This window comes from Terrapene carolina, unplaced genomic scaffold, assembly GCF_002925995.2.
Source record: "Terrapene carolina triunguis isolate 2854851 unplaced genomic scaffold, T_m_triunguis-2.0 Scaffold131, whole genome shotgun sequence".
NCBI classification, from domain to species: Eukaryota; Metazoa; Chordata; order Testudines; family Emydidae; genus Terrapene; species Terrapene triunguis.
This window is the reverse complement of record NW_020664482.1, coordinates 25,716,468-25,737,687: the sequence shown is the minus strand read 5'-3', so window position 1 is coordinate 25,737,687 and position 21,220 is coordinate 25,716,468. Positions and strand designations below refer to the sequence as shown.

General features: G+C 41.9%; 1 protein-coding gene across 3 annotated transcripts; it reads right to left on the bottom strand.

Moving 5' to 3' along the window:
• Nucleotides 1-1,056: 1,056 nt before the first annotated feature.
• LPAR4 (lysophosphatidic acid receptor 4) lies at nucleotides 1,057-19,646 on the bottom strand. Of its 3 annotated transcripts, none has more exons than XM_029911849.1 (2): nucleotides 19,275-19,646; nucleotides 1,057-2,524 (listed from the first exon to the last, which is right to left on the bottom strand). In XM_029911849.1, exon 2 carries the CDS (start codon nucleotides 2,377-2,379, stop codon nucleotides 1,330-1,332), a length of 1,050 nt encoding a protein of 349 aa, XP_029767709.1. In that variant the 5' UTR covers nucleotides 2,380-2,524; nucleotides 19,275-19,646; the 3' UTR covers nucleotides 1,057-1,329. The 3 variants fall into 3 exon arrangements, with proteins under 3 accessions (XP_029767709.1, XP_029767710.1, XP_024060541.1); XM_029911850.1 differs by having other exon boundaries at nucleotides 19,487-19,646; XM_024204773.3 differs by lacking the exon at nucleotides 19,275-19,646 and adding an exon at nucleotides 18,238-18,490.
• Between the last annotated feature and the right edge of the window lie 1,574 nt (nucleotides 19,647-21,220).

Genomic DNA, 21,220 nt, shown 5'->3' with positions numbered 1-21,220 from the left:
CCATCAACCAGAAAATGTGTATTATTAATGTTATTAAGAGAGTTGCTGGAGCAAGAACTTTGTGGGATCAGATCCTTGCTTTGAGCTGACTGTGCTGAGTAAGGACTGGCCCTGTACTTTGCAGTAACATCATGGGCTGTAGAAACACCAGTCTTAACAATGCTGTAATATGCTTTTTCTTTTATCTACAGTTGGTGTTTAATACAGTGCTAAAATCAATTGAAAGCTAACTTAATCATGCAGCTCAAAAGAATACAGCATCTTGCAGGTGACTTTGTATATCAAAGTCCTTTAATTATTTGCTCTTTCCTATTATTAGTACAACAAACAACCATTTCCTGCATTCTGTAAGAGAACTAATTAAGCTCCAAACCAACCCATACCTACTCTCATTTAAAAAGAACCCTGTATCTAGTAAACCCAGAACATACACTCATAGTAAAGCTGAAATTTTTTATTATATGTTTGAAAGAAAACATACATATGTGTGAAATTGACTTAACATATCCTGTATTTTCAGAAGGCAGGAAAAAATTGACTGAGATTTCTAAAGTAAGATAAAGTTTTTATATTTCCTGACTGGTCCCATGTTTAATCCTAGGAAAACATACCAAATGTTGGCATCATTCAATGCAAGAATCCGCTCCATTCTCTCCATAAATAATCTCCAGAGAGAGATCTACCTTGACTTACATATCTTGAGTTCTCAAAACTGAGAAACCTGTTATCTGATGGGCTTATCTACACATGGAGAAATCTCCGATTAACTCCACGTGTGGACACTTTGAAAGCTAAATTCAAGTGAGTTAAGCTAAATAGGAACAAGACACTCTTATTCTGGAATAAGAATATCCATATGTGGAGTGAACAAGGGTGAAAGTAATATTAAACACTTACCAGTATGGGGGCCTGGCTCTGGGCCTGCGGAAGGGGCAGGGCGTCAGCCTCCCTCAGCCAGCCCATCTGTGCTGCCTGGCCTGGGCCGCCCGGGGCTCCAGCGGCGATTTAAAAGGGCTCTGGCCGCTCACACGGTATCGGCGGCCAGGAGCCCCAGGCCCTTTTAAATCACCAGCCCCGGGGCAGCTGCCCCTTTTGCCCCTCCCGTCGGTGGCCCTGCCGATAGGGTCCCTTCTGGCAGGGCTGCCGATGGGGGGGCAAAAGGGGCAGCGACGTTAAAGCACTGCCATGGCAGCGCTTTAAGGTCGGCTGCATACGGGCCGGTACCGGCTTCTTACTGGTACATCATACCAGCCCGTACCGGCCTACTTTCATCCCTGGGAGTGAATCAGGGATAGTTAATCAGGAATAACTCTATATGTAGACAAGCCATTAGAAATGTGATTCAGCAGTTGGATCACCTCCATTTGTAATAGCCTGGTCATTCACTTCCTCCTGTATTGCAGGCAGTGCAGTCTTCATTGTTAGAGGTGTTTCAGTCTTGGAAATGGAGTCCATTTGTATTTGGGGGTGTATATTGAAAGACTTTTGAAAAGATTCTGATGTGAAGTAGTAAATGAAGGGGTCAAAGCAGCAATTCATTGTTGCAATGCATAATGTGATTGGGTACATTGTCCTAGCAAATCTCTCCAAAGAGCAGTTTGCTATGGCTTGAGATCGCACAAGAGCATATAAGAAAAGTATGGAATTGTAGGGCACAAAGCATACTACAAAAATGGCCACATGCACAATAATCATCTTTAGTACTTTCTCTTTGTTTGTCCCAATCTGAGATAATGTAGCAGGTTTCCGGAGAGTCCTCAGAACCAGTGAAGAGCATGTGAGGTTGATTAGCAAAGGAATTATGAATCCTACCACTTCAATAAATATAGTGATCTTAGACAAATAGGTCTTCCAAACAATTTTGGAAAAACCCTCAAAGCAGGTTGTGCTAGTGCTAGAGACGTTGGTTGTGGAGAACAATGAAGCTAAAATTCCTCCACTGAGGACTAGTATCCAGACTCCTGCACACACAATGGCTGAATTTCTCCTTGTCCGAATGGTACGAGATCTGAATGGGTAGACAATAGCCAGGAAACGGTTGACACTAATGCAGGTGAGGAACAGCATACTGCCATATATGTTGGTGAGAAATGCAGTCCCTGAAATCTTGCACAGAGTGTCCCCAAAAGGCCAGTGCCTGTTGAAATTATAAAATATTTTAAAAGGCAAAGTGAATACAAAGAGCAAGTCAGAGACGGCAAGGTTTGTCATGAAAATAGTTGTCTCGCTTCGCATTTTCATTCGACAGCAGAAAACAAACAAAGAGGCACAGTTTGTGATCAAGCCAAGGATGAATACCACGCTGTATACGGCCCCATACAGGTTGTATTTAAAGGAATCATCTGTCAAACAGGTATGATTATTGCTGTGGTTTCCCATTCCAGGTCTGTGACGTGCTTTTGGAGCCCTTCAAAGCTGAATTCAGTGGCATCCATAAAATAAGTTAGTGAGCGCACTCTTCCTTAAGAATTCTAATGTTGTGGCTTGAAGCTCTGGTGCCTCATATTTGTGATGTCCTGTCATCCTGAGGAAGACACAAACCGTCAGTTCTGCAACCCAACTATCATTTAAAATTTCTGTACATGAAAACACACAGCCCCTTTTCCCCACCACCACCACTTTCACATGTTATTGAGCATATTCTTACCGCTGTAGATGTTCAGGGTTTTTAAATGTTTATCAGGTATGTTTTCTTAAAGATACATCCCATAGGTAGGTATCATGGAGTAGGTATCTTTATTTTATTTTAGAAATGTTGTGATAATGGTAGTATTTGGTTTACAATATATTTTCTTATATACTAAACCAAGAAATATGAAATGATCTGGAAATACATCAGGAGGGAGAGTTTGTCACAAAGGCCAGTTAAGCATCCAGATTCTTACTGAAAGTCTATAGGAGTTGGGTGCCTAATTTACATTTGTGCCTTGAATGGGATTGCCAATCCTCCAGGATTGGCCTGGAGTCTCCTGGAATCGGCATCAATCTCCCGGTGACTATTGAAAGCAATCCGTGAGATTTTAATAGGATATTTTAAGAAAATGACATTGTCATGTTGGGGGGGGGGATCTCCCAGAATAGCTTCAGTCAGAGTTGGCAACTTCTTGAAATAAATCTCCTCCTAAAATCTTAAATAGGAATGGACCATCAGGTTTGGGAAACAAAACCAAAAAACCTAACCCTAACACATCACCCATAGCTAGAACCAAATAAAAATCTGAAATGTTCAGATAAGCTCTTGGAGCTATGCAGAGAATGGAAATTCCATTTTGTGAAGGATTTTGACATTTGTCATTTTTCCGATTAAGAACGAAATCCCAACATTTTGAATTTCTCTGTGAAAGAAAATTCTGAAAAATATTTAGTTACAAGTTGAAACATTTTGTTTTGATTTGCATTTGTTTAAAAAAAATCAATTATACTTAAATAACTGAAACAGTCATTTAAAAAAATTAAAACATTTCATTCTGAAAAGGCCAAAAAGGGACATTCTGAAATTGTTTAGAACTCTTTAGTTTTTTCTCAAACAAGATTTTGGCAAAAACATGATTTCATGAAGTGTTTTGATGATTAAACTGTATTCCTTAGAAAAGGGTTCTAGTGAAGCTTTTCCAAAAAGCTCCTTTTTCACTTCTGGTCTTTGACTAGGATCAGAACAGGAAGTATTGGAAATCCCATAGAAAATCTGGTCTCATGAGACTTCCAACCCAATTTAGCAGGCTCTAGAGATTTGGATAGTTCTGATAAGCATTTGGTTTTTTACACTTATTGGAACTAAATACTTGGAACCCTTTTGAGGTACCCTCATTAACTGTTCTATCTTGAGTCTATTTTTAAGGCCTGTACAAAGAAGCAATCAGAAAGTTTCTCAGATTAGAGAGAGAATAATTTTTTGGGCATGGCTGTATCTCTGGAGAAAGTGGGACAAGGTCAGACAACTGCAGGAGGAGCGTCTGCACTGTAAAAATATAGCAAACCAAATAGAGAATGTAAAGCTTGTTTTCTGTGATCTAACAACTGACCTGGTAGGTAAAACTATAGAGCATTTTTGACAGATGGAACCACTAGTTCGGAGGTGGAGCTGCATCAAAAAGAGATCTTGTGGCAATATACATTAAATAGCAAATTTTAGGTGGTATTGGATACATTATGATTCTCTGAAATAATTGAAAACACTTTTGAAATTAGAATATGTAAGCAAACTACTAATTGAAATGAAGCATGGATTGAATCAGGATAATTGGATGCATATTGTCTAACTAGTAAAATCAAGTGTTTTCTGTATTGTATTCCCAGTGGAAAAAGTTACATTCTCAGACAATATTTCTTGCATGCAAGTTATCTGTAAGCCAACTGTAAAATGTCCATTGCTCAAAACTTTACTAAAACCTACTCTACTACAATGAAAAGAACAGAAACTTCTCATTTTCCTCATCACAAAACTTCACCAAACGACAGACATGAATTCTGGCCCAATCTAGGAGTGACCAGAAAACCGTACATGTACTGTAGGCACTGCAAAAGCAGCATTATGTGCCAGTTGTCTGATCAGTGCCCTGCCTTGTCCATTAGAGACTATTCCTGCTAAGAGCACCAATCTATGTATAAGTAGGTGCATAGGAGTTAGTGTGAAGTCAGATCAGATGGACCATGGCCATGATCTCTAAGCGTTACCTTGGAACTGCACCTGTGTCACAGAGGGCTTACACAACAGCCTCTCTCTAAGTTCTGGAGGAGCCAGGATTGGGGCAAAAAACTTCTATCCCAGGCTGCCCCATTTATTCATGGGCTTTCTAGCAATTGCTAACTGTATGTGCACTGCTCTGTCTGAATTCAGCTTGTGGTCTCCTGGCAGTTTTTGGCACACGCTTTTAAACAATGTTCAGTAAACTTCTTTATCTTTACTTATGTTTGAGATGCGCAGTTGCTATGAGGATCCTGGTTAACACACATTCAAATCAGAAGAAGACATATCTTAATCTGATAGTTGTTGGCTGTGTGGCATGACAAATGATATCAAAGCCAACATTCAGATGTTTTCTACAGCACAAACAGATGCTTCCTTATGTGAACTGTCTTTATAAAAAAAATGTAGGGGGCAAAATGCTCTTCTGGTATCTCTCAGCTTTGTAATCCACACATTGTCTCTCTTTCACTATTTCAATGTCTGCCTTACTAAATTCATGACAAATTGAATTTCATTGCCAACCAGTAGGAAACAGAACACAGAAGAAAATTCCACAGAGATTCGTTTTGGAAGAGGTGCTACTAAGCTATGCAAAAATGCACTTGCTTTAATTGTGAAGTAATCTAAAAATAATCAGAGGTTGACCTACACATTTAGCTGGCTAAATCTATATCAAATGAATTTGTATAGGTTTTATATTTTGCCTGCCTTTAAGGCAATAAGTAACCAGGTTCACAAATATATGTAGTTCCAACAGGGATGGTTTGCCTCATAACTTAAACCTCAGTCTACTATATTAACTTCTTGGCTTCTAACCCACATACTGTACATAAACAGACTGCACTTTATCTCCATCAGAAGCAATCTCTAATGTTTATGTTGAAATTTAACTTGCATAAGTAGATTTCTTTTTTTTCCTCATTGAGAGCCAGATTTTCCATGTGGCCTCAACGGAGGCTCCATATGTGTCCAAATTTTGGAGGGCACAATTTTGGGAACCTATGTTTCTACTCACCCAAAACTTACATCAGATAGTTGGATATTCAATTTTCCCAATTTGTGCATGTGGTCCTGCATTTTGGCAGCCCCAAACTGTGCATTCAGAAACAAAGACTTGCATATTTAAAGGGTATTTTGAAATATTTACCATTGTTATTCACAATCAAGCTACGTTATGTGCCAGCAGTCTGAGCTGCATACAATGCAGCTCCAGTGCTCTGGAGAAAAGATGCTGGATCATTTAATTTTTTTTTTTTTCATTTAACAAGGAGTCACATGGACAAATTTCACTTTCCTGGTGCATCAGTCTGAGAATTATCTACCAACTATTGTTCAAACTAGGTTATGATCTTGAAAATATGAGTCCATGTTGTTTATCTATCTAACACTAAGGTGGTTAAACAAGCTGACAAATTACTCAAACTGAGTCATTCACTTGGAATTACAAGGTGTCAGGGTCTATAATTTTAATGCTTTAAATATTAGATACATTCTCCTTCTCTCTAACCAGAATTAAATCAACAGCAAATTTTCCCTGCCTATCATGCTCACCACAATTATCACTCTGTTGGGAAAGATTAAGAAGATTTAGTTTCACGTTTTTAACATGCCAAGTTCAGTGCACATCAAATAAACAAAATAACTTAGAATTCTGTTTTTCAGGCAGGCCAGATCTTTAGATTCATTGTCCGCTGTACAGAATGTACAAATTCTAGTTCAGCAGTTATTAGACGTGATGCCATAATGGAATATAGAAAAGTGCTTTTACACTAGAGTAGTGAATTACTGTGAGCATTACATCTAATGTGAAGGGGGAGCTTCACGTGACTCTACATCTTTTGTCAGTTACGCCAGTTCAGCCCCACTGAGGGTGAAGCCAGCAGTGTCGCAACAGATAATTGACAGTCAAGCTTGCTCTCACTCAGTTCTCATGTGTTACAGGGATCACTTTCACCTGCCATGCAGTGAAAATTAAGGAAATCTCTTGTCCTTCCTAAAATACATGATCCCTTTGTTTCTGACTCCATTGTCCTTACGCGCTATGACACTCATAATTTGCATGTCGTAGCTTCTCGGGGCACTGTAATTATCAAATATATTTACTTGGCATCCTAAGAGCTTTTAATTTGGAAAAGAAGTATATTTGCACTGAAAATATTGCTCTTGACACACAATAAATGAACTGTTCCAAAAAAAAAGGAAAGAAACTGAGCTCGTCTTGTTTTATTCATGAAGCTGCCTTCTTTTTGTTGCTATTGACATGTCTCTTTCCCTACATGTTAGCCATTGGAAGCCCAGTATAATACAGTATGAACTCAGTGCTAACTGTAAGTATACCTAAACATTCTAGATAGGGTGACCAGGTGCCTGGTTTTTTACCAGAAAGTCTGGTCAAAAAGGGGACCTGACGGTGTCCACTCAGATCTACTGACCGGACACTCAAAGTCCAGTTACTGTGGGCAGGGAGGCGCCGGGTCATCACCCACACCAGCCCCTACTCAGCCAAAGCTGCCTCCTACCTACATTGGGCAGCTACCGCTCCCAGCAGTGGCTCCGCAGGCGAGTCCCTCCTGACCCAGGAAGAGGAAAGAGGACCGAGGAAGGGGAGGGGGCCTCAGGGCAGGCAAGATGCACCACAGAGGAGGTTCCAGAACTCCTGATGGAGTGTCTGGCTTTCAAATATTACGAAGTTGGCAACCTTAATTCTAGGTATACTTCAGTCCCCCTCAGAACAGTTGGAGATGGACCTCTTGTCCCTTCCAGTGCTATATGTCTGTTTTATATGTTATACATAAAATATACATTAATTGGATCACTTTTACTTTGCAAAACAACTTTGGAATCGAAACTTACAATTCACATCTTCTCAATACATTTGTTGCTTTCCCTTGCTTTTTATACTAACTTAGTGGAGATGTAAAGTGAATTGAACTTTGTGAGCATGAACATTTAAGAGGTCGTGTGGGTAAATAAAATTACATGGCTTGTTGATTTTCTTAGTTTGACTCAGATTGACAAAATCAAAACCTTTCAAAATTCTGATGGAATTATTGTGCTTAATGCACTTCATGACACAAAATAGTGTTACACAAATAGGATCAAATTTTGGAAGATGGTTGTACCTGTGTGGATGACAGAAAAGCCATAGGCCAGGAGGTGATGCGACAGAACTGCTCTGGATTTCCTCATGCAAATAGACTAGCGTACAGACCTTCCATGACCAAAGAGGCAGGGATCTAAGGGTCATGGGGCCTTGGCTGTATGATTCAGTACAAACAGCCTCTGCCCCAGTAGTAGACCATTATGTATTGTCCTTACACACAGCATGACAATTTTTCCTACTCTTGGCAAGAGTGGTATGCATGAAAAGGCTTTTGCATCATTATTGTGCATCCAGTTGATAGAATGTAAAAATATGGCTCCACAGTGTGTAACACTACACACTGCACTAAAACATGTCTTATGCATCGTGTCTGCCGAAGCCTAGTGAGATGAGTTAAGTTCAAAGTCGCTATAATCACTGATTTGGAATTTTCTTCCTTTTGTCTATGTCTAAGGTTACTTGGATTAGGTAGAGATTTTGGATGGGAATTTATTTTGTTCTAAAGACAGTTTTAGTTTTTCTTCAGATTTATTAGGGCATAATCCTGCATAAGGGCTGCAAGATGTAGATTCTTCTAGACTTGCATGAAAACTACTGATATGAGAGTGGAACACATCTCTGTAAATACAGACTCTACAGATATGGTTTGTTTTCTAAATGCAAAATGAGATTGTGTGACAAATCTAAGGTACTTCTAATGGACCTGTCATGGTAGCATCTAGTTATCAAGCATTTTTAATGTCTTACAAGGTTTAAATTAAAAAATTAACAACCCTGAATTCAGAATGCCAGCTAGCATTTGGGATAGTAATAAAGCCCAGCTCACACGACTTTGTGAGTCTTGCAATATATGTTGATTTTTGTCTTAAAGCCCCAGCATAGGCTTACATTACTCTTTCATTAAATATATCTATATATCTATATCTATAGCAATATAGATATTTGCCCTTATGGTTAGGGGGGTCATTTCAGAAAAATTCTGAGGTAGGAGCAAAGTAGTATCCGCATATAGGGTGTCCTCTGTCCCAAAGAGGATCACAAATGAGAAACTAGGCAATTATTGCTTTCCTAATGATGTCATCCAAAATTGAGGGGGGAAAAGGGTGTGCAAAAAGTGGAAGAGATAATGGAGCATATAGACCTATGAAAAGTTGGGGGAGGGAAGACAACTTCCCCCTTGCCTTTAGCAAATGATGTCCCTGCTTATAGTTTTGGAGAGAGAGCCTGAAAACATGATCTAAGTGCAGTCTAAAGGCTCAGACAAATCTGCTTTTCGGGAACTCATGATTTTTGACCGCTCAGGTCTGGCAGTATTGTAAAGATATGAGACAAGTGCCGGTAAAAGACTGATCTTTATTTCCTGGCCTCAGTCACATAACATGGAGCAGGGTCACAAAAGGTTGCCCCCTGTCACACAGCAGGAGTAGGTATTCACTGACTCCATTGACTACTGGTAGAGGAAACAGCATTTATTTATTTTTAATTGGACATTTATTTGAAATAAGGTTAATCTAGAATTAGATTCAGGCACTACATCTTCCTATTTTCAAAAGTTTTTTTTCTGTTTCCTGTTGATGTGTGAAAAAGCCGTACGAACAGAAGAAACTGGTTGACTGACAACAGGAAACAATTAAACTGTCTATAAACAAAGTGCTGTTAAATGTACAAAGTAACTGAAAGCAGAAAAGAGACTTTTTTCCTAATCTTGCAACTCTAGTAATCCTAGGTGTTATCTGTGACAATAGTAGGAAAATCTATTCAGATAGTGTGTGACTTTTAAGTTGTCCCTTTAAAGCCTCTCACTCCAAAGAGCCAAACAAGATCTTCCCACACACAAACATGCGTATTTTAACAAAGCAATTTACTGTTAGGAAGATGACATGTAGGTTACAGTGAAAGGGAGAGTTTTCTAGTGCCTTAGAATAAGGGAAGGAGTCAGGCTTTCTTTCATGGCTCTGGCACTGACTTGCTGTGTATCTTCAGCACCTATATTATCTTAATTTTCCCATATTTATTAGCACAAATGCTACTTACCTCATGGGTGTTGAGGCTGAAATAATTGGTGAAATCCTGGCTTCACTGACGTCAGTAGCAAAAAGCCAATTGACTTCAATAGGGCCAGGATTTCATCATGTTTAAGTGCTGTCGATACCAGAGGAAATGCATTAGACAGAAAGCAAAGTTTTAGGCTACTCCAGATCTGGGGCAAACTGAACCGTTGGCATAATCCTGGGTCCCAACAGGCCCTTCTAGCAGCCAGGGGTAGCCTCACCTTGGCCACACCCCCTTTCTCTTGGCCTCTCCCACAGTAGGGGTGGGATAGGAGAAACTATGGTGGTTCTGGGCGGTGTCCCAACTCCCACTGCCCATGATGGCCCAGCGCCTGCACTGCCCACCCGCGGTGGCTCTGCATGAACCCTGGGGCCTTGGCCAGGGCTATGGCTGGATGCAGACATGGTGTGGGGCTTGGTCACCTTGGAGACAAGCCCTGCCCCTCCTCCCAGGACCCTGCCGCTGCCATCGCTGGCCTGTGGCTGCCTGACAAAGGGCTGCACACCAATCCGAGTAAGTGGGGAGCAAGGCTAGTGTCCTGCTAGGGCCCAGCTTGTGGGGCGGGGGGAGGGGTGTTGGTGAACAAGCGGGTCCCACCCCATAGGGATGGCTGGGCCTGCCTGGAGTGTCCCCACTGAGCTGTCCTAGCCCCCAGCACTCGCAGCAGTTGGGAGAGGGAGCAGTGGCATGTAACCCTATGTGCCCCCCACGCATTGCCTCCGTTTGGGGAGGCAACCCCTCCTCTTCCCCAACCTGCACCCAGGGTTCTACAGCTCCTTTTTGCACTAGCAGAGGAGTATAAAGTGGCCAAAACAGGAGCCAGGATTAAGGCTGTTCTTCCTAGAGATTCTTCTTCACTGAATGTGGAAAGGGAAACCTGATCTATATAAGTTATAATCCTAAAGGATCACGCTTTGTTTCCTTTTGGATTGATCAGCACTGTTGTTGATTCTTCTAACAGTCCTTGGAGAGCTCCAAGGCGTTTCCTGTGCATGGCGACTTCCCTGTGCTGTATCTGTTTTGTGTTTAGCTCACTAAAACGTTTTCCTTAGAGGAATGGTGAACTGACCTAACCAATGATCATATGCTAACCTTCAGGGCAAGATACTTTTTTTTTTTTCCTTTTCACTGAAAATGCCTTCTTTCCAAACCCCTCATCCCCTAACCTATTCTAAGATTAGAGCTACCTTCCAGTAGATATTTCAAACTGTCACCATAATGTGTGTGTACATCGATGTGGTAAACTTGACCCTCAATTCATATATATTAATGGATTATTATTAGTATAAAGAGAACTCAACCTTTTGGGCCTAACTTTCAAAGGAACCTCAATATGATTTCTGAAGACTGAGACTGTCATTTTGCATGTGTCTTTTTTCATGCCCAAGTCTCTTACTGGGTGGATCTCTCTTTACACTGGTATACCCAGATCTAATATAGTGCTGCTGTTTGCCAGCATAGCACTAGACCATGCAAAATCTGGAAAATCCAATAGAGAATGCAATACAGAAAACAATCAGTGAAAAATTCTTTAAAAAACCCTGTTATGCTTGTGACCTAAGCAGTTAGCTAATGTTTGGAGTTTAGCAGGTTGTTTCCATTAGAAGGAGAAATTGATGTTGGGGTCAGGTATTTCTTTGATGCAATTCTATTTATTTACAAAGAATGTACAAAGTCCTATTTCCCTGAACACAAGGAGAATCAAACAGGAGGGAGTTTCTTTGCTCAAAATTCAAAGTCTCTTTCCAGCCAGCACTCTGCACAAAAAGTTCCCTCTCTCTTTTGGATTTCTCTCTCAGCCATGTTTTCAGTGCTTCTCTTGCTGTCTTGCTTGGCTTTTGGCCTGCTTCTCTGCATGTTCTCTGGGTGCTTCTGCTCTCACATGCACACCTCTATCAAATAATTCCCAGTAAAACCCCACTGCCCAATAAGTCAAATTTCTGACCAGCCTTGCATCTGGCCTGTGTTTTGGGAAGTGGCTCCTACACTTTCATCTATCTTACTGTAAAAAAGAGCATAGCTGCATCTTACATTTATCCTGAATGAATGGTGTCTTATGCCCACCAGCTTCAGTGAAGTTTCACTCACCTCCATCAGAATACAAATGAGTCTCAGGCTTTTGCAGCTATAAAACTCTGTGGTGAGGGGATTATAGGTTTGATCTCCTTTGAGGCGCTGAGTTCATTCCTCCCCCACTGAAGTCAGTGGGAGTTGAGAGCACTCAGCATCCCACAGGAGTGCTCCAGATCTTGCAGGATGTGCACCCTGCACTGGTTTGGTAGGTGATCTTATTGATATAATAAGGCTTTCCTCTCTCAAAGGCCCTGATCCTGGAAGGTGCTGAACACCCGCAACTCCCATTAAAGTCTATGGACCAGATCCTCAGCTGGAATGAATGGACGTACAGTACAGACCCGTTTACGCGCAGATGTCGGGAGTCAAGCTGCCACGACCACGTGTTAACGCACTGCGGGTTAAGAGGGCCATGCTGAAATATCTTAAGATATCTATATATACATGTATAATTATCTAGGATTACATACGTACTCACAGCGTCCCACATACTGCAGGCCTAGCTGTTAACGGCGCTTTGCAAGAATATAAATTCAAATGTGTAATCTAATAAAAACATTATTATTACTACACGGGGTGAAAGTAACTCAGGGCACTTACCAGTACAGAGCGGGGGTGGCTCTGGCCCCCAGAAGGGGCGGGGCCTTGGGCAGAAAGGGCAGAGCTAGGGGGTCAGCATCCCCCGGCCAACCCTTCCAGGCCGCCTGGGGTTCCCATGGTGATTTAAAGGGCCAGGGGCTCCGGATACCGTTGCTGTGGTAGCGACGTCTGGAGCCCCAGGCCCTTATAAATCGCCGGCTCCGGGACAGCTGCTCCCTTTGCGCCCCCCCCCGCCCGTCGGCGGCCGAGGGGGGGGGGGGCTAAAGGGGCAGGGACCTTAAAGCACTGCAGGGTCCTTTGCCGCGGCCACACACACACACACACACACACCCCGTCGGCGGCCCAGCGCTGCCGCGGCAAAGGATTGACCTTAAAGCGCCCTTTTTGCTTCCCCATCGGCAGCCCTGCTGGTAGGGTCCAACGTTAAAGCGCTGCCGTGGCAGTGCTTTAAGGAGGGTCCTTTGCCAGGGCAGCGCTTTAATGTTGCTGCCCCTTCCCCCCTCCCCTCCCATCGGTGATAAAGACGTACAACATGTTTCTGCTCCGCACTTCCTGTCGATTTCTATGTCAGTGAGTTAGTGAGCAAATCTGTAGCACTACATAGCAAGTTCCTGTACCACGTGTTAACGAGTCTCGCGTGTTAAATAGGTAGCACTGGGAGGCATGGCGCTACTGCGCGTTAAGCAGATTCGCGCGTAAACAGGTCTATACTATATTACCATTTACTGCACTGGAACGGTGCTGCTTTGTACTAGCTAAGGAGCTGACTATTTTTGGGTATGTTTACACTGCAATGTAAACTCAAGGTTAGTAGAACTTGAGTTAGGAGACCCTGGGTTTGTTAACCCAGAGCTTGAGAGTCTACATTCATTTGTAATTACAAGTTAGGAATTGTTGAACCTGGGGTCCCAACATGAGGCTCCAGCATCTACACTGCATTATGCGGGCCTGAGTCCAACAACCCATATCCAAGACTTCCTAGTGCCCTCCCAAAATATGGCTGCACTAGCTCTTTGTTTATGGTGCAGTGTGGGGGGAAAATTGACTGTCCATCAAACTTGATTGTCCAGAAGACAAAGAAAGTTGGCCTGTGGGATTGTGAGATACGTCTGGTGGACTCCCAGATCATGAGTCCAATGGGCCTGCGTCTACATTGCAGAGCAACAGGGTCCCAGCTTGATTCAGGCTCGGATCCTCCAACTCGTGGGCTCCTGGGACCGAGCCCTGCATTAGCATGATTTGTATATAGACAGAAGGGGGGTTAGACTTGAGCTTGAGTTTGAACCCTGGGCTTACACTGCAGTCTAGACATATCCTGAGAGCTGAAGGTACTCAGCACGTTCTTGGAGTTAGATTACCACATGGTTTTGGGCCTTAGGCATCCATATCTTATATGTCACGGGTACCTTTGTCAAAACTGATGTAAACTGACCTGGAGGTTTGATTGGTGTTTTCAGAGAAGCACCTTTACCCTCTCACAGGGAAAATGTCATATTCCTAACCAGCATTCTCCAGTAAATCAGGCTTTTATTTTGTTTTGTAAACTGTAAACAAATTCAATAAATTATAATGAAAATACATAAGAGAAAACACCCCCCAGTGCTGAAAGCTAACAGACAGCGAGAGTTGTGACATTTTACTCCTTCAGGGAGCAAAGCTATAATAATGGAATAAAGCTAGAATGATTTGTCATTACAAAAACACAGATTCAGAGACCTCATAATTTCATTCCCATAATTCAATTTCTAGATGCCATATTTCCACGAATGACAGAGAATGGTGGGAAAACTACAGCATGGTTTGAGGGGAGGTGGTGTTATTTTTGAGTAATGCAATACAACTCATGTTTAACTTGAAAACAAAAACATCTTGAGAGAGAAGACCGTATCCGTAGGTTCCAAAGTGAAACCCCCAAAATGCTAAAAAAAAGTAGCTTTTCAGATGTGACTTTCTTTGTGAACATACATAACTTTTTAAAGTATTATGAAAAAGCATATTGTGTATATTTCATTAAGACCTATGATACAAAAGCAAGCTATTGTTGCCTTCATATGTACTCATTTCTAAAGTTGAATGACTGATGAACATTGTTCAAATTCACTTGCTCAAACTTGCCAAGATAAAGATAGTTTTTGAATTTTCTAGAAAACAAAACTACAAATAATTCAGAAAGCTCTCTCATTTAAGGACAGGCTAAACTGTTACTGAAACTGAATAGGTCTTCACCCTTTCAGAGCATAGTCTCTCTTGAGTAAATGCAGGAGATGGTGCATTTGAGCAAAACATGTACCACCACTGTCTGCTCTGGTGAATAGATAACTTCTGTTTCCAGTAAAATAATTTAGCTTTTGTGAAAGGTGGTGGCTTCATGTCCCCAGAGACTAAAGTCATATTATTTATGGAACAAGCATAGCAGCAGAGCAATCCTTTATACCCACTTGACTTGGTAAGACCCCACTGGGGATGGATGGGGATTTCAGCTCCATACCCATTCAGTCCTATGTCTGTCTGTTGGGATAGTTAAATAGAATGTCATTTGTGGCAGTGAACAGCTGTCCATGCAAATAGCCAGGGACTGGATTGATTTAATCAGCTTGCTTTACGTATGGAAGGCCAACAATGCGTCATGGTAATGAATGTTCTTCACTACCAACCTGGTCTAAATTCCAGCAGGCAAGCTAGGGCTGCAATCTTCTATAACTAGATTTCACATTTTGGTGAACTCTAACAAACACAAATATATCTTAAAAAATTAACATAAGTAGACTTGGAAGAATATGGATATAAATACTTTGACAATTGTGGTCAATTGACTGAAGAAATCCTATAATATTAATAAAAATACAGAGCAATTTTATAGTGATTTACACGTAGACAGCTCTTTGCAAACATTTAGTAAACCTTGTAATGCTGTTAATCCTATGAGATATGGCAGGGTTTTACTTATGGTTTTTCCCTATTTTGGAAACAGATCCAGAACTTAGCGGGTCTGGTTTTGCACCACTGAAGTCAATGGGGACAGGCTTAGACCCAACCTGCATGTAAGGGTATGAATTCTCTGCAGAGTTGGCCTGGATGTGAGTGACCACGCTGTAAAACCACATCCAAGTTACTGTGTCCTCACTGATGCTGTGTTCCCCCAGGTGTGTCATTAGGACTTCTGCGGGCACATCCCATGATCCTTCATGCTGCGGTAAGCTGAGCTGCTCTGATTCTTTCCCAGTCAATTGTGGGAGAAGTTCTGTTCTGAGCACACGGGTGAAATTGTGGCAAGGCATTGGTGGACTATCAATACTGCAGTGATTTACCCTGCATCCTCACTGCAAAGTGGGTGGGTTACTAGTTCCAGTGAAAGCAGAATCTGGGCTCTAACCCAGGGTTGAAAGCACTTCTCTCGGGTGAGAAGTTTTTGAGGGTGGATAGGACAGGAGCTAGGAGCAACACCTGGGTAAAAACCTGGGCTAATTCTGTAGTGCAGACATACCCTTAAAAGTGGCAGTACTAGATACTAGAATATAAAGTTTCCTATTCCTAGTCCCATGTTCTATCTGTTATGTCACACAGCCTCTAAAAAAAAAAAAAAAGTGCTACTGCTAGGATTGCATCTTTTCTGCTGCTTGTGATCTGCAACACTTAGAAACTGTTAACATTAATATCTCACTTCTGCCAGAAAACATGACGAGAGACAGGGCCGGCTCTAGGATTTTTGCCGCCCCAAGCAGAAACAATTTTGGCCGCGTCTTCCCCCCCCCATCCCCCCCGTTTTTTTCTTACCCCACCCCCGGCCCCGCCTCAGCTCCGCCCCTTCCCCAAATCCTCAGCCCTGCCTCCTCCCCCCAGGCTCTCAAGCCTAGGCGGGAGGGGGAGAAGCAGCGCGCGCGCCGCGGCCACTCGGAGTCTCCCCCTCCCTCCCAGGCTCTCAAACCTGGGAGGGAGGGTGAGCAGCGGCGCGCGAATCAGCTGTTTCGCACGCCGCGGCCGCTCGGGATCTCCCCCTCCCTCCCAGGTTTGAGAGCCTGGGAGGGAGGGCGAGCAGCGGCGCGCGAGCGGCAGCAGCGGAGGTGAGCTAGGGTGGCCGGGGCACATTTTTAGGGGCGGCAGGGGCGGCATTCTGGCGCCGGCCATGCCGCCCCTAAAAATGTGCCGCCCCAAGCACCAGCTTGTTTTGCTGGTGCCTAGAGCCGGCCCTGACGAGAGACAAGTTGATGTATTTTCTTTGTGTTCCTTGTCAAACCACATCTTCTGAAATGAAAGTTAATAGGTAACTGCATTCAGGCATGGTTCTATTTGTACTTTCTCTGTATGTTCTGAACTTCTATCTCCAGAATTTAAAGGACACTGGTTTTATCAACTGACCTATACCCTAGTCAGGAGAAGTCTCATTTTTAGTCTCTAAGGAGTAAAAAGAAATGTACACTGAGTCCTTTTTCCCCCTCCCCATGTTTTTCAGGACTCTTTAAGTTAATAAGCTTTGAACTCTTTAAAGTAGTAAGGTTAGCTTCCTGATAGGTTTGCTTTGGCTTTCATAATACTAGTAAGAGAAGGAGGACGGAAAAAGAATTGTAGGGTGAGAGGATATCCTCACTGAGCTTTGAACTTCCTCATCCTTTAGGTTTTGCTAACTATTGTATTCATCTATTGGAGTAATAATAAATTATAGAACTGCCTGGTCTTAAAGAAAAACTCAGCACTATTATTTAAAAGTATCTGCTGCAAATCATTCTTGAGATGGTGAAAAAACTAAGGGATTTTTATTGTAATTGTCTTTTTAAAAGCATCACATTTTAATAACTAAGTATCTTATATGCCTAATAAATTTTACATTTGATAAGTTTTTATATATACTTATAGCCAAACCATGGCCCTATTGAAATCCCTATTGGGAGTTTTTCCATTGATTAAAAGGGAGCAGAATTTGGCTGCAAATGAATGCCCCTTAATTCTTTAAAATAAAACAGTTTTACAAAATGAGAAATTTTGACTCTTATACTCAATTCTGGAAATATAGCTTCTAGGGCCTTGATCCTGCAAAGATTTGGGCATGTGCTTAACTGTATGCACTGTCACAGTGCATAAAGCTGTGCATATAAATCTTTGCAGGATGACAGCCTAAATTAGCATTGTTTAATATAGAGCTCGCTTGTTTAAACCTATGTTAAACAGTATCTTTGAGATACTGAATGCAAAATGTTAAAAAATGCTCTAAACAATTTATTATTGAACAAGCTGCTATTTTTTGGATTAGCTGAAACACGTTAGTTAGCTAATTAAACACAACTCTGACAGAGGTCCTTAATTTGTCATACTGACTTCAGGAGATAGCGTGCATTGCAATGGTTTGCATTGCAATAATTCATAGCAAGTAAGTAGTTTTGCAGAGTTTGCATTCCAAAAACTTGGAGATAATCTTTTCACTGTAAACATGTTGCTACATCACTGTGAGAAACTAGCACTTCTTTCATAGAAACAATATTATGGCTTGGGCAATAGAAATGAAATCTTTCCCCAGATAAAAGTATTGTTAGGTTAGTACTAAAATATTCCACAATTCAAACCTAGTGGGCTAGAATTATTTCTAGTGAAATCATTCTATTGGTTACAGCAGGCATCAGTCTGACCCAGTGAATTAAAAAGTATTAAAATCAGATTCTCAGAGCTGACATTAAATCTGTACACTTTTATAACTGAACCAGAAAATTAATAAATAAAAATAGAAACTTACCCAAGAGATACAGGGCTAGAGATATCATGCCTCCAGACAGCTACCTAGTTAGCAGATCTCAGACAGATTCCTCTCTGGCAGTCCATAGACTTATCCATTTTTTTAAATGAAGGTTTGTTTAATCCCATAAGTAAAATCTCCCTGCTCTAGCTGTTTACTGATTGTCGTTCATCCTTTAAAATGTGAGGCTACTAGCAGTTATCTCCATTCCTTTGTTAGGGGAGGAAAACTGCTGAACGTTGCAGCCATCATGCCTTAGGAAACAGGACGTAAGAAAAGGCCCAATGTCTATGCAGGATCTGAGAGCAGGGGGAACTCTTGGGGGTCTCAATAGGAAATGTTTTTCATTGGATAAGAAGGTATTATTAGTAGCTGTGATCCCGCCCCGTCCTCTGTGTTTTTAGTCACCAGTCATTGGGCTGATTGTGTTTTCCCCCGACGCGCTTTGCCGAGGAAAAGCACCCTTGAGAGTTAAGAATTAGCAGCTTAAGTACTGCTCGACAATAGATAAAGCTTATTTCCTGAGCAGTTGGTTGGCTGACGCAGCCGGTGTGTGTGTGTGTGTGCTTGTAGCAGAGTATTGTTTTAGACTAGCAACTGTAAAGCAAGGGGATACCCAGGTCTGAAAGCTCAAACTTTGTGTTTCCACAACTACAGTGATTGTGTTTCCCCCACCCCAATATAAAAAAAAAAAAAAAAAGAGGGTAAAGAAGAGATTTCTGCCTCAGGCATGCACCATAGAACACCCTCTGGCTGCAAAATGAAACTTTATAAAGATAATGAAATTCTAGGTGCAACTGTTTAGATAAAAATGAGCAAGAACAGATTTCAGTTTGCTCTGAAAGCCTTAGGTTCCTGCTGAAAACGTTTGACGTAGTTTGAATTTCAAATGTTTATGGAGATCATTATAAAGTTCACAATCTCCAGAGAGGTAGCACTTCTCAGGTCTTTATAGCCCAGTCTGCTAAATCTTATTGTCTCAGTAAATCTGGCTCCTGACTTACCAATTAACCAGGAGTTTTATTTCTCTCTCTTACCTTCAATGCCGGCCCTTCAGCTAGGAAAAGGTTTTGGGGTGTCTTCTGTCTGGGAGGAAGAGCAATGTTAGTGGACAAATTATTCAGCTTTGCTTTCTTATGGCAAGTAGTGGTCAGTTTCTTTTCTCCCAGCCTTCTCCAGCCCTCTGCTTGGGATCCTGAGTCTGCTTTTAAACTTTGGTTTTTAAAACTTAGCCAAACAGCTCACATACCCTGATTTCATTTTGTTTATTCTCCTTTTTCTCCGCTCTCTTCTGGCTGCTCTCACAGGCAGCCAAGGCCAGTAAACAACTCATTGTGAAGCTGGAGTGAATGCTATTCCTTGGACTAGTGGCGGGTGATACAGCACTGCAAAAAGAGGATTCTCTGTCTTGCTCCTACAGAGAGAGAGAGAGAGTGTGTGTGAGAGACTTTTGCATCATGACCAGCTGCCATGGGTTTTTATCCAGTCGACTCTCAAATAACTTTCTGAATCTCACGTTATAGCAGCTTTAACTCTCAAATGCACAGACACTGTGGTAGCCCTTCTTCCTTTGACCATAAATGAATTTCATCCTCTCAGGATTCATTTATTCTCCCGTTAGAGTGCATAAAAAGACCTACATAGATTCAAATGGCAAGTGAAGAATCTGCAAATGCGTTTAGGTGCAAAGTGAAAATGGATCAGTTTTCCCTTTTGTACCTGGGATTTAAAGGTGTGAGAGAATATAGATGAATAATGAAGATAAGGCTGAGGAGATAGCTTTGTTAATTTACAGAGCAACACACAACTGAAAGGCAAAGCACCCCTAGTAATCCATCCACAATCAGATTAATCACATTTTTGTGGGCAAAGGATATGGGACTGGAGGGGTTGAGGAGACAAAAGCCACTATCCCAAAGAAGCAGGGTGTAGGGGCTGCAGATATGCTGATCCCCCATTTCTGTGGTCAGTACCGCAGTTTATGGGCTGGAATATAGTAGCTGCTGTCCCTCCATACTTCTAGAATAAGGTAATAGGGAAACTGACCACATAGTGGCAGATTGTATGGTCTATCCTCCATTCTCCTCCGATTGCCACTTCCCAAACCAGCCTGTGCTAGGCTGACACACAAACCTCTTCAGCACACAGGTGTGCAGAGAACCTATCCATACACCACTATGGGTAAACTAAGGGACTCCACTTCAGCTGCATGCTTTAAATGGTGTGGAGGACCTCGTGCTGGCTTATTGCACCAGCATGAATTGTATCCATAGATTTATATACATAGGGAAGTCTGATTTGGCTTCCTGGAAAAGAGACAATAAAGAAAATTGATTTTTACCATAGTAGGCAATGGGAATTTTACAGCTGACATCAGAGAGAGCCTGATTGGGCCTTTGCCTTTCAGACTGAAAAACAGAAATTGTTTCATTATATTGCCTCTGAGTGCCCTCAGTACAAATTAACTAAACCTGAAATTTGCACTTGAGGCCATCCTGAAGGTGTTCAGCGAAAGAAATGCAGTTTAGCTGATTTGAAGCTTTTGTACTGCTGTAGCCATGTCAAGCAGAGTGTGAGAGGCTAGCAACCCCTGTGGATTAGTGGTGAGCATACGTGGCAAAAGCCCTTCAAAGATATCAGTCACTGGGTCAGTCCTCCAGAATTACCGTATTTCTGCCATTGCAAGAATTTTCCCATGTTTCCTTTTGAAGAATAAACACTGGATATATCTTTTAAAAAACAGCCAATTATAGTATTTAGCCAGAACCTGGCAACTTTACCAGTGACTTTGATATCTTTGGAATTTAATCAATCCACTGCACTAATCTGGGGCTGTTGGTTTATCTCAAAGCAATGGTTTAATTATTAACTGTAAACTGATTAACAGGTATCTTTAGCAGCTGCAGGCTCGAGGGGACTCTCAGGAACCCCTTATTAAAATTCTCCTGCCATGCTGAAGGGAGAGTTGGGATGGCTTTCCTGC

Coding starts and splice junctions, on each gene's coding strand:
- LPAR4 (XM_029911849.1), bottom strand. CDS start 2,379: ATGGGAAACCACAGCAATAATCATACCTGTTTGACAGATGATTCCTTT.